Genomic DNA, 13,858 nt, shown 5'->3' with positions numbered 1-13,858 from the left:
CCTCTATTTTCTCTCTCTCAGCCGCTTTGAGGCAGAGGTACGGGGTGATGTAGGTGATGCGGCTGAGAACGAAGGCCTGTATCAACCTTATGAGGCTGGCTTCTTTCATGCCAGAGTGTCGGTTGGCAATTCTTGAAATGAGTCGCATCGTCTGCTGAACGCATGCTTCCAGTTTATGAATTGTGTTGCCGTTGCGCCCGTGAGCTTGCATGAAGAGGCCTAGTACACGGATGGTGGTCACCACCGGGATCGCACCTCCTCCGGCTCGCACAGTGATTTCTGGGGATGGCGCAGTGTCGTATTTGCGGTTTGTAGGGGCTCTGAGTAGGAAGAGTTCTGATTTTTGCGGGGAGCAGGCGAGGCCTTTGTCGGTAACGTACTTTTCAACCGTGTCTACAGTTCATTGCAGCATGGTTTCTATATCTCCATCGCTACCTTTAACCACCCACAGGGTGATGTCGTCGGCATACAGACTGTGGTGTAGATCTGGAATCTGATTGAGTTGTTACGGTAATCTGATCATCGCTAAATTAAAGAGGAACGGGGCTAAGACTGATCCCTGTGGTGTGCCACGACTTCCAAGAGAGATCTTGTGCGATTGTAGTTCTCCTATTCTTAGTTCCGCTGTGCGGTGGTTGAGGAAATCTTTGATGTAGTTGTAGGTCCTCTGGCCCACACCTAGGTACTGCAGATTTTCTAGTATAGCCTGATACGCTACGTTGTCAAAGGCCTTTATAAGATCAAGGCCCAGGACAGCCCGGGTACCATTCTTGGGTATGTGGTCCAGAACTTGATGTTTAAGCTGAAGCATGATGTCTTGCGTGGAACGTTTTGGACGAAAGCCAATTATGGAGTTCGGGAATAAGTTGTTGTCCTCCGCCAAATTGTGGAGGCGGTTAAGTATAACGTGCTCGACGAGTTTTCCAACGCATGAGGCCAGAGAGATCGGGCGTAAGTTCTCGAGCTGTAGTCGCTTACCATGTTTAGGTATGAATATTATTTGTGCATGCTTCCATTGCGAGTGGATTGAACCTGTTTCCCAACAGCGGTTGAAGTACTCTGTTAGGGCAGTGATAGATACGTGATGATAGATATATTTCGGAGGGTCTTATTTGTTATTCCATCGGGGCGTGGTGCAGATTTAGTTCGGAGTTTCAGCAAGACGGCTCGTACTTCAGCCTCCAGAATGGGTGCGTCTAGGTTAAGATTCTCCGGACCAGTGTATGGCTTCTGGGAGATTTGTGCATTTGTGCCTATGTACCGGGTTTTGAGCTCTGTTAGGAGCTCGTCGTTCGTGCCCTGGTATCGGTGAGTGATCTTATTGAGGCATTTCCTCAGCTCAGATTTACTCTTGTCCGGGTCCATAAGGTATCGGAGGAGATTCCACGTTTTGGCTAGACCAAGTTGTCCCTGCATGCTGTCGCATACCTTTACCATTGGTTTTCGGTTAATTGGTTAGCGTATTCCTCGATTTCTATGTTGATTTGCGCGATGCGCAAGCGGAGTGTACGGTTTAGTTTATTCTTTTTCCAGCGGGTTTGCATGCTATTTTTGCTTCCCACAAGTGTGGGAGGCGGCTATCCACCTCGACCAGACCATCGTCTTCAGGGATTTCCCTCGTGGCGCGTTTCACGCAACCTCTGAGATCCCCGATCCAGGCCTCGATATCGTTTATATGCTCGGTGGCGGTTGTCTCCCGAATCTGGCGGAAGCGGTCCCATTCCGTGAGCGAAACTCGTTTGCCCTTCTTGCGGGGTGGACCCGCACGAATGTGGATTTCTATGATATAATGATCGCTACCGAGGCTTTCCCCGGTATTAGTCCAATCATAGTTGCCTATGTTTTTGATGAAAGTTAGGTCGGGAGTGTTGTCAACACTGACACTATTCTCGATACGGGTGGGTGTCTGGTGGTCCGTGATGAGAGTCAACTAGTCCCTGTTGTTGGGCTTCTAGCCAAAGATTACGACCTTTGATTACCTCTGTGCGGTATCCCCATGCAGTGTGGGGAGCGTTAAACTAACCTAATAATAATATGGCCTTTTGTTGGGAGATTCTGAGAACCTTCCTGAATAGAATTCCGAACTTGTGACGTCGGCACTTTGGGCTACTATAGACATTAGGAATGAATATGCTTTCATCCTCCTTGCGTTTAGGAATGAGTTCAATAAAGACGCGGTCTATGTCGACTTCTTCAATATCATGTTTAATGACTGTTAGATTCCTGTGAACTAGAATAGCGGTGGTGGAATCCGACGCAGAAGCATTATAGGATTTGTACCCTGCCAATTTTGCATGGCCTCCCGTCTCCTGAAGGGCACTGATATCCGGGGCCACCTTACCCCGAAGGAACTGCTGAAGGTTTCCCCGTTTGCGGCGAAACCCACGGCAGTTCCACTGCCAGATCTTGTAGTTAGGAGTGTGAGCCATTTTGAGGTGGCAGGGGTTCAGCGATCGGTTTGGACATTTCGGATAGGGGTGGATGGTCATGGGGTTTGGATGCCACGCCCTTAACGTAGCCGGAGGCCATGGATGTAAATATCGACTCCCAGCGAAGTACTTTGGCTTCGGTCGCGGCTACCCGAGACTCTAGGTTGGTGGTTCTGGTTTCCAGAGCGTCTAGACGTGCGCTTATTTGTTGCAAGTGGGCACCATTCTCCTGATGTTGCTGAAGCATCTGGTTGGCAAGTTCAGTAATCATATGTTCTAGTTTCTCGAATGTTGGTGATATGTCTGAAGAGTTGTCTGTATGATCTTCTGCCTTACGTTTATGTGGTGGTGCTGTGGTGTCGTGTGAGGGATTAGATGGTGGGGTTGGGCGCGGTGTCTGACTGCGCTCCTGTTGTTTTTGTTGCAATTGGGTGATTTCTGCACGCTGCTTAGTGATTTCGGTTCTCTGTTGTTCTAATAACTGCCTCATTTGTTGGAGTTCTGCCTCGAGAGCCTGCATCTTAGGATACTGAGCATTGGGAGAAGAAGAGACCATGTTAGCCCAGCTCACCTGTGGACCGCTGTTAGTCGGGGTCGTTCGTCTCCCGGAACTCGACCGGTTCCGCGACGCCCCGTCAGTGTCGGTGGCACTTGGAGTTGAGCTTAGTCTCGGGTAAGATCGAGATCGGCTCCTACTGCTCGATCCTCCGGGAAAAAAAACTTCCACTGGTTTCATGGCTGTTCTGCGACGATCGGCGTTCTCGCGATCTACTTTGCCTGCGCTCGTTAGGGTGGTTCTGTTCTTCCACCGAGAGTTTCTGCCACTGTCGTTGTCGGATGATGTAGGGGATTTGGAAACGTTTCTTGCATTGCTTTGAGCCGGAGAGATGGTTGCCGTTGCAGATAGCGCATACTAGTTCACAGTCATGGTCCGTTGGCGGGTTTTGCTTGCCGCACTGGATACAACATTTTTCGTTCGGGGTGGGGCACACATCATCCCAGTGGCCGACTTTTCGGCAGATTCCGCACACTTCGATCTTCTTGTACAGAAGGCATCGGTAAGTAGTATTTCGGTAGTTGACGTAGTGTGGTACTTCTTCACCTTGAAAAACGATAATAACTGAGGACGTATTGCGCATGCGCCTGGCGTGCAGGACCCTGGCGGTATTACGCGCCAAACTTCTAATAATGTCTTCTTGTGTGCCGTAGTCTGGAATCCCATGGATGATTCCTCTGGCCGAGTTTTCGGGCGCCGTAATGTAGGTAGTCATGCTGAATCTCTTCTCTTGTAATTTGAGCTCCTTGATTTGGCTGTATTTGACGGCGTTGTCTTCTCTTGGTGTGCTGACAATAGTAATATTTTGGCTGGTGTTGATTCGGATCGTGTCTTCTAGTTGCGTTGCCGCTTCCAGAGCGGCCGTTCTCATGATGTTGTCGGTGATAAGCGCGGAGCTCCAGCCGGCTGTATTGAATCCGTCACGCGGTCGGAGAACCACTTTGAAGTCGTCTTCCGGTAGCGGTGGGGGCTTCGGCACTTGCCGACGCGGACGGGGCGACGGCGCCTGCGGTACCGAATTAGTTCTTGTACGTGGTATGGCTTTGGATTCGTTAAGGCTTGGTTTGCTTCGCTGTAGGGTCTTATGGGCGGCGAGCCATCCTGCCTCGTTTGGTTCTTCCGGGGCGATTTCAGTCCCCTCCACTTCTATTTCTATAGTTGCCTGATGAGTTGGTAGAGATGCCGGGCTGCCGAACTGGCGTTAGGGTTCACGCGGCGGACCGGCGAACCGGGCACGAAATGTGGCATTTTATGGATTAATATGGAAGCACTTGCCGAGATGTTGATCTCTACGTCGTCCTGATGACTTCCCGCAGTAGTGGCGATGTTTACTTCCAGGAAATCTATAGGCTGACGGTCGCTGTGAAAGGAAAAAGCCGGAGCTCATGTGAGGTACTTCTACATTTCTTCTTCCTCTTCATTTATATATATATATATATATATATATATATATATATATATATATATATATATATATATATATATATATATATATATATATATATATATAAATCGTAGAGAAGGATTGCAACGATATAGTGGATTGTCTTCTTCAGTGCTTTTGCAGGTGAATGCCGCACGCGCTCGCAGTCCGTGCTCTGCCTACACTGTCGCCGCTGCGCTGCTCCTAGTCTGATCAAATAAATACCTCAGCATCTGCTGGAGAGTGCTATGCCTCCAAACTTCCCAACCTGGATCCCGTACCCTGCCATCTGCCATGCTTCGGTATGCCTTCCAGAAAACACCTCCTCCTGCACCAACCGCGTGTCCTGGTGTACCTAGTCACGGTGACTTAAATTGTCATATTCACTGGCGTAGCTGACACCGATGTGGAACTGGCTCACTGCATACAAGAGGGTCAGCGCACATAACAAGTGGGACGAACCAGCCAAACTGAACAATGTGCTGTTCTACTTCGCGGGCGCCGCCAGCCTATGGTATAACAACCACAAAGCAGATCTCCCGACCTGGTCGGCCTTCAAGACCGCCCTTCTCAATATATTTGGTCAGCCTGCTGTTCGCAAGCTGCGTGCTAAGCAGCGTTTGCGAGCGTGCTCTCAACAGCAGGGTGAATCATTCACCAGTTACATTGAAGACATCCTGGACCTTATGCAACAAAGCAAACTCGGCCGTGGCAGTCTCAGCGGATCACTCATGTGCTGCAAGGTATAGAAGATGTCTTCCACATGTTGCTTGCCAAGAAACTAACGCTCAGTGGTCAAAATCCTCACATTGTGCCAAAGCTATGAAGAGTTGCGGACCTGTCGCTCTCCATCGCACGACGAACCCCTAGCTGGTTTGGCTACAATTTTGGACCAGTCTGCGTTGCTCCAGGAAATGAGGACTTTTGTCCGTAAGGAGGTTGCCCGCCAAATATCACTGCTGATATTCGCGCAGCCGCAGCATAAGCAGAAGTCATTGCATTTTGTGCTCTCGCTCCGCCGCGCCATTGAGCAGATCAACGTGGCTTTGCCTGAGCTCCACCAAAATGTTCCTGCGGCTGCACGTCTCAGCACCACAGACATAGTCATCTGGCCCCCACAGGTCCATGCGACTGCGCCACTCGGATACACCGATGTCGCCGCCTGGCCTCAATCACTTCCGTAATCCCTTAGAAAAATGTTAATACGAAGTCTATAGACAGTTTATAGACTAATGGCCTTAAGCTTTTTATCGACTAGTCTATAAAATATCTGAGCCCATAGACACTCTATAGGCTATCTATAGGTTAATGAAAATTCACGTTTGCAGACAAATGTCTGCAGAATGTCTATAGACAAGTGTGTATAGGGTTATTCAGTTCTACTTTTGCAAGCTGAAGTCGATGGAATGTCTACAGACAAATATCTCTAGACACTCCTAGACTTCAGTCTACAAAAAAAAATAGAAGTGTATTGGGGGCGAGGACTTACGGAGTCGCCCTTGAGTAGTAAGAGGGATCATGCGGCGCGTTCCTCATAGGCTTTGTTTACGGCGCTCAATAAAAACACCACGCGGCAGCCCTCCTGGATATTTATGTAAGTACTATCAAAACGAGGGAAGTTTTTGACTGTCGATATAAAAATCTTGGGCAAACTAAAAGCACAGAATCATTTACAGACGCTATTTGTTTACCTAATACGTACAGTGAACGCCACTGCGCGCGGACGCCACGACGGAGTCTCCCGAACCGGCTTCTTGCGCGAAAGGTAGGCCAACGCTGTGAGTAAACTATGTGAAATATGTTCTTATAATGGGCCGTCTGTATAACCAAACCGAGCATAACAGAATGAAGCCTCAATGCAGCGATCACACGGGTTCGCAGGGACCGACTGCGCGTCAGCATGCATGTCCGCGCACAATGTTTTGCTTTCGCTGTGAGCGCGTTTTCGCACCGTGCTGTGAGCTTTAGGCCGCAGCGTTTGAGCATTTGACAGTACACTAGCGACCATCGTTGCGTGGGCACTATCAGAACTATTAAAAAATAATTTCGTTATAGAGACTTCGACGCCTACGGCGACTGTGATGTGCCATCGTGACGATTCAATCTTTTTTTGTCTTCTAAATTCCTGAACATTTCAATATTTTTTCTCAAGTTGCATCGCACTGTATGTCTGTCGGTCTTCTCAACGTGCGATTTTCCTCTGCTTCTTTTTTGTAATCCAGTGCATTAATTCTTAACAGAAGCATGACCATATGCCATGCCTTTCTTTAATGTGCGTCTTACCGGTCCCTTTCCGTTCCAGTGTACTTGCCAGTATCTAGCATCAACAAGTTCATAGACCAAACCATCCTGACATTAGCCGGGCAGCGGGCGTGGGCGAGCGTCTCATTGCGCGTTTTCTGCTACTCAACGAACACTGCGCAGTCCCGGCGCCGTAGCAGCAATATACCTCGCGCATTTGCTTGCTGCATACCCAAGTTGTAGCCAATGGTTGCCTGCCAGTTCTAAGTTTCGCCAGCCAAGCGTCACGCAGCTCCTTGCCTTGCGGCTACGTGTGAATAAGGCAGACACCGGGCTCCGTTGTGTACGTCCGGCACTGCGGCATCGAGCAGTAGCCTACGATGATGCACGCCTCGAAAGGCAGCCACTACCTATTACAGTACTTTCAAATCTTGTCAAGCAGACATCGAAGGCCGTAAAGCCTCACCACTTAATCAGAACCCTGGTGCAGGCGCGACTTTAAACTTTCGTTTTCAGCTCGCTTCGGCGCTTCCGAAGCAGCCGACGTGGCCGCTGTGTCCACGTGATCCCTCATGCCATGTCACACTAACGGTGGCGCCAACTTTTCCAGTGGTGGAGCTCGCCCCCAATATGGCAGTTCTACTTTTATAGACTGAAATTTATAAAAAGACCATAAGCAAATGTCTATAGACTATAGACATTTGTCTACAGACATTCCATAGACTAATCTACAAAATAGTACTATATACAGTTTTATTTTTGTAGACTGAAGTCTACAAAACGTCTATCAGCAAATGTCTATAGACTCTCTATAGACATTTGTCTGTAGACATTCTAGAGACTTCAGCCTACAAATGTAGAATTGTACAACCCCATACACTTTTTTCTAGAGACATTCTGCAGACATCTGCTAAAACATGAATTTTCATTATTCTATAGACTCAGACATTTTAAAGACTAGTCTACAAAAAGTGTAAGGCCATAAGTCCATAGACTAGACTATTCTTGCAGATAAGCCTATAGCTAATTCATAGACTTAAGCTTTACACTATTTGTTGTTTATTGTCGATAAAAGGTGTCAGATCTGACCTGTAAGTATTTTTATGATAGTATATCTTCCACCGTGTTTTTTTAATATTTTACTTTTATTGACTAGCTTGGCTAAAATAGCCGGGATCGACACCCTATATACTAGCTATATAAACCACATTTTGCCAACTATGTTTCGGCTATATATAAACACTCACTGCTGGGGTTGTTAATAAGCAGTCTATTGGAAATGTCTACAAAAATGTGCTCGACCCAGCATGCATAAGTGAACATAGCCAGGGTACTGTACGTAGAAAATCATGCATGCAGATGAAAGCAGCCGAAAAATCTCAAATGCATGTAGCCATGAATCTTTATGTAAGACTGCATGAGCATTTGTGCACGAGCACATTTATGAAAATATTACAGTTGCATGCAATGCATCCACTTGAACGAAATCTGCTGGCTATCTGCGATCTACAAGTAAGTTTACATTTTTGGTTACATATGGCGGCAAAACAATTTTCAATAAATAATAAGTATGTTCACGTATTGCTTCTCATCTGTACTTATGCATTAATGTCAATAGCTTAATAACGCTCCTGAACTAGGCGCATGCTCTTATGTTGCATAAACAAAAAAAATTGAAGCACTTCTAGTGCTGAATCATGCAGTGCAAAGAAGAAAACAAGTGCACCGATATTTTTAACTCTTTTTATTGCACTATATGCTAATTTTCTTAAAATGCAGGTTTTACACTATGATCGAACGAGACTATTTACAGATTTAGAGACTACTTCCCCTTGGCAAGCAAGGTCGCCAGGCTTGCCTTAACCTTCGTGTCATATGTTCCAAAGATGCTACAAATAAGTAGATGCAACAATGTGAGGCAACAGAATTGTGTATTCTTTGTATGTTCATTAAGCAGGTTAATATATATACTCAAACCACTTACCTCAATACTCAATGCGGTTTAAGTATGACTAATGGCTGCTTGTGAATACAAATCAGTACTATTATGCAATGTTTCCTTTTATGGCATGATTAACACTTAAACAGTCCCAACTGCTGCTGGTGCTGCAGCAACACTATGTTGCTATTAAGACAAGTTCATAAGACGAGTATATGACACGTAATTATCACAAATGATCTCAGTATCAATTGTTGAAAGGTTACCCAATTGGACTGTCTGTACATTTTTTGGCTGGTAATTAAATATGCCTGCGCAGAGTGATATTCTCAGAAGAGTGACTGGAGTATTGACAGTATCATGCCAAAAATTGTAATTTATTTTCCTTAATACGTATTTAAATGTCTTTCGCATACTCTTAAATGAATGCATCATTGGCCATAACTTCGACAGAAGGCCGATGGATTGAGTGTATTGATATGGTCATTTCTTAGTTTCTTACAGATAATGAGGCTTCTTGGGCATGATAACACGGTTGCAAGCAAGGTATACCAGATGAGCACCTTAAATACCATGCGAGCATTTTCTGAGTCATGGCACGACAGACATACACCTCCTGGGAAACAAAACTGAAACTATAGTTCGAATGAATGCTATCAGAGTAAATTATTTAAGGTGCTCTCAAACATGAGTAATTTTTTTAGGGTATCGAGGTTCAGGACTTTCAATTAACGCAAAAAAAATTTAGTAAGAAATGCCATGTCAGTATGCTTCACTTTCATTTCTTTTTCAATGAATGGTATCAACTTGTCTCAATTTTTTGTGAGAGGAAACACTTTAAAAATATGTTTCATAGCGAGTTTCTTTGGTAACCTTGTATAGCATATAACAAGACAGCATACCTATGTTGACATTTTAAAATTCCCCGATCTTTTTCCAAGTCTTCCCTGGGTGTTTTCATAAAATTACCACGCAATCTATGATACCCGCAGCTTAAGTGTAATAAAACGAATATTGTGGTTTAATGCTTGCCAAGTACTGCCAGTCCACAATGTTTAGACAAAACAAATAATACCGGTGGCACACATACACTTCTGATCACGATCGGGTCAGATCCGAATCAAAATTCTCGACTACGATTGACTCTCTCGTGCATTTTGTGCAAAGGAGTCAATCACAACCGAGGAATTCGATCCGGATCGGGCTTGATCGCGATCAAAAGTGCGCCGTGTGACACCCGTATAAAACGTCAGTCACTTGAATGCAGTATTAAATTCAACTGAATTTAGCCCCTTGTTTATAAAGCTGACAAGGACTTGAGCAAGTTCCTAATTCATGGCATTACGAGCACAGCAGGGAAGACAAGGACACAGAAAGACACACGTAAAGCAGATGCAACAGTGTGAGAGAAAACTATTCAATGAGTTATTTTTATGGTTCATTCGTAGCTTTATATATAATTTGCACTCATCATTTGCGTCTCTAGTCAACTTGGTTTACCTCTGACTAAAGACTACATGCCAATATGAATCAATACCATTATAATGTTTCATTATTTTACAGTATGATGGCTAGACAACCTTAATGGTCGCTGGTGCAAGCAAAAGTACGTTTCATTTCAAGACAGGTTCGTATGAAACATAGTGTACTTATCAAAATAGAAACAAATGCAAGGATTCCAAACGATTCCTATAATAGTAATTTCTGAAACAAAGATACACGGCTGGACTGTGCACATTTTTAGATGTTCATGCAATATGCCCGTGCCAAACGAACATGCTCAGAATAGTGACTCCAGTTCTGAACAATCAGATTAAGAATTGCAATTTATTTCCGCTTAGAGCAGTCTGCAACGTCTGTTTTCTCATACTGCGAGATGAATACATCTGCCACACTTAAAGGGACACTAAAGGGAAATATTAAGTTGAGCTAGACTGAAAGCTTAGGCTTTTGTGATGACAAGTTCACCATTCTTAGCGAGAACAGATTATTTCTAAGCGAGAAAACGAAGAAATTGGGAAATTGGAGGGACGCCCCCTGTCGTGCGTTGCGGTACCTCTCATAAAGTGACGTCAGAGCCTCTATTTTAACTGTTGAACTACTGCTACATGTTACACTTGAAAAGTAAATTAGATAAATTTTGGCAACAAATAAAACATGCGATAGGCCATAGTTATTTTATTGCTGCATATTACGGCCGTCGCGCTCACTCCACAATAGTGCCGACAAGTTCTGGTTTCGCTCGGGCGCGCTGACCGCGCTCGCACTTTCGCTTGGTGAATGGCAAAGTTTCCATTTCGCGGCGTGCTGTGCTGTCCGTGCTGTGTCACGAAAGTTCTTGACAGCTGTAGTTCCCAGTTCCCAGCGGCGAAATGCCAGGTCGATGTGATGTCGCGGGGTGCCCAAACGGTCCGCGTCGTCTGAACAAGGATACCGAAAGCTCCGACACCAACGTGCACTACCATGCGATCCCGCGGGGCGAACCTCTACGTTCTCGCTGGCTCAGTGTATTTCCCATGCTACAGCGGGTAGGAAAGGTGCCAATCAGACTGCATGTGTGCTCGATGCATTTCCGCCCTGAGGATTACGAACACAATTCACTTTTGAGGCTGTCAATGGACGTGCCTTTTCAAATGCGACTTCGTCGCAACGCTGTTCCGTCGATATTGCCTTCATCCCATGAAGAACAAATACCGTTGCTGCAGGACGAAAATATCATGGTAAGTAGAGCCTCTTTTTGACGCGCATATTATTTTCCTTTTATTACTAAAACTCAGCAAGTGTGCGCAGCCCTTTACGGTACTGATAGCCAGCTGCCTTTATTGACAGGCTAACGTTGAGGTCTTGATCACGGAAAATGACGCCACTGGAACCTCCATTGAAAGCAACGCGGATTGCGAGCACAATTCTCTCCCAAGACAGTCAATCGAAGTGCCTTTCCAAGCGCGACTGGGTTGCAACGTTGTTCCGTCGATATCGCCTTTTCCCCTTGAAGAGCAAGCACCGTTGCTGCAGGACGTAAGTTTTGTGAGTCGTGCCTCTTCTTGACGCTGCATGCTATTTAACTTTCATTACTAAAAATCAGCAAGTGTGCGCCGCCCTTCACGTTACTCATAGCCAGCTGCTTTTATTTACAGGCTAACGTTGCCGACCCGATGACTGAAAATAACTCTGCTGGCACTTTCACCGAAAGTAACGCGGAGGTATGTGTGCGGGGTTTGTCACGGTGGTTGCAGTTGTACGCAGATCAAACGCAACACACAGCTTAGTGCACTTTCGGCACATTTCAGACGCTTCCCTCTGGTGCGAAAGACGCGGAGACGCAGACAGATTTTATGCAGATCCCCGCGATAACAAGCAGTTTCCGCAGCGTCGGGAATGCAAAAGGAGTGCAGGCTAAACCACTGGGCACGAGCGTCGGTAAGTACACCCGAGCTGCTACCTAGCTTTTAAAGAAAACTACTAATGTTATATGTGATGGAGTCTGGGGGAACAAGTAGCAAATTTTCTCTTGTTTGGTAGCACCACCAAAAAATATTGGACAGGCTAGTAGAACCTTGTCTACTTCAGCATGTTTGTTGGTGCTTTGTGCTATGCAAATTTAGTCAGAATTGCTGTCATTATCCCAACTTTTCAGGAACTATGTGACACAGTGTCATTTTTTCTAAAGCTGTTGTCCTGGTTCTCTTTTATTCAGACCTTCGCATGGCGTTTCTTTGCTTTCCAGCTGTTCAGGTGAATACAACTGTGAAGGAAATGAAATGCAAGGCACTTCAGGTGAATGTTCAGAACATACCTACGCCAAAGACATCAACTCCAATCAAGAGACGACGTACCACTTGTGTCAGGAAACCAGTCAAGCACCGGAGACGTACACTAGCAAAGGACATCAGCTACATTCCCTCGCCTGACGTGTCTCCAGTACTGCAATACCCTGACATGCATGACACAACGTACGAGCCGGAAGAATTGACTTGCACCCCAGAGGTGACATTTGATGAGTAAGTAAACATTGCATACTACTGTGCATGTTGGTGTATAAATGTTCAGATATGAAGGTGCAGTATTTATTAGTGCACTTTATGTGTTTATAGTAAAGTGATGTTTACTTGTTTATTGAGAAACAGTGTGATAGGTTATAAATGATCCAAGTATGCATGTGATGGGTGGTAACAAAAGCAAGACCTACAGATGTCTATGTCAGTCTTTGGCCTGCAGTAACTAATTACAGTTACAGATGTGAAAAAAGCTCCAGTGATTTGAGTCAAACAGTCACAAAGTCACAATTACAAAGAAGGTGTAACAGATTGGGGTAGCTCTCTTCCATTTGTGCACACAAATTGCAGATAATTTCAATCCTGTGTTTACGATTATTTGATGCACAGGTGCAGCATTTAATTCACTTCAAATAATGAAGGCAATAAAGGGTAATTATTGCTGCTAAAAGAGAAAAGTGCTAACTTTCAGCTCAAACTTTTGACTGAGTAAGGGGGTGAATTTGTACGAGAGTGCCTGTATAAAAGCTGAGTAAGGGGCATATTTTCTTTTTCAGGTGTGATATGGACGAGGGGTGTACGCAACACAAAGACTACTTTCTTGTCTCTCGTGACAACCTGCTGACACTCCTGAACATGTGCCGCACTTGCTTCTCTACGTCCTGCACAGTGAGCTTCTCCTGTTCTGGGACACGCATCACAGCTAAGACTGAATGCCCAAGGGGACATGAGCACATGTGGGCGAGCCAGCCACTAGTAGGAATGAAGCCCAAAGGCAATGTCGACTTGTCGGCTGCAATACTCTTCTCCGGTTCAAGTGCTGCTGGAACTCTCAGAATGATGAGGTTGATGGGTGTTCAAGTCATCAGTGATCAAACATTCTTCAGTTACCAGAAGGCATATCTTTTTCCAGCTGTCACTGCAGTAAGCATTTCGTTTCAACTTTCCTGAATATGTAGCTAGCCACATATTGAACAACGGCCCAATATCTCGGGAGCAGCTAGAAGTAGTGTCATATTGGCCCTTTGTTTAACCATTCACTCCAATGGCAGAATGTTGGGCTGCAAAATATTTGTAAGCTGTTATGGCTCGTGATTAGTATATAAAACTGCTAACCTGCTTTCTTTTCGTGCAACAAATCTATATGCCAACATAATTTTCAAAATTTGGTGTAGCTAATTTGAGGCAGGCATGCTCAGTGCACAAGCACTCGCATAAGACTAGCAGTCCAAGAGTAGTTTCTAAAGCTTTATCATTACTAAAACCAAATAACAG

At 45.3% G+C, this 13,858-nt stretch overlaps 2 protein-coding genes across 7 annotated transcripts in view; both read right to left on the bottom strand.

The window, feature by feature from the left end:
* Positions 1 to 13,858, bottom strand: part of LOC135913489 (hemicentin-1-like) — a 708,068-nt gene that overhangs the window by 117,360 nt on the left and 576,850 nt on the right. The gene's annotated exons all lie outside the window — the stretch shown is intronic.
* Positions 3,122 to 3,856, bottom strand: LOC139051780 (uncharacterized). Its single transcript, XM_070528770.1, has one exon. The coding sequence runs from the start codon at positions 3,854 to 3,856 to the stop codon at positions 3,122 to 3,124; it is 735 nt and encodes a 244-aa protein (XP_070384871.1).

Source organism: Dermacentor albipictus, unplaced genomic scaffold (genome assembly GCF_038994185.2).
Source record: "Dermacentor albipictus isolate Rhodes 1998 colony unplaced genomic scaffold, USDA_Dalb.pri_finalv2 scaffold_14, whole genome shotgun sequence".
In the NCBI taxonomy this organism is placed as follows: Eukaryota; Metazoa; Arthropoda; class Arachnida; order Ixodida; family Ixodidae; genus Dermacentor; species Dermacentor albipictus.
This window is presented reverse-complemented; position numbering and strand designations above follow the sequence as displayed.

Coding starts and splice junctions, on each gene's coding strand:
- LOC139051780 (XM_070528770.1), bottom strand. CDS start 3,856: ATGAGAACGGCCGCTCTGGAAGCGGCAACGCAACTAGAAGACACGATC.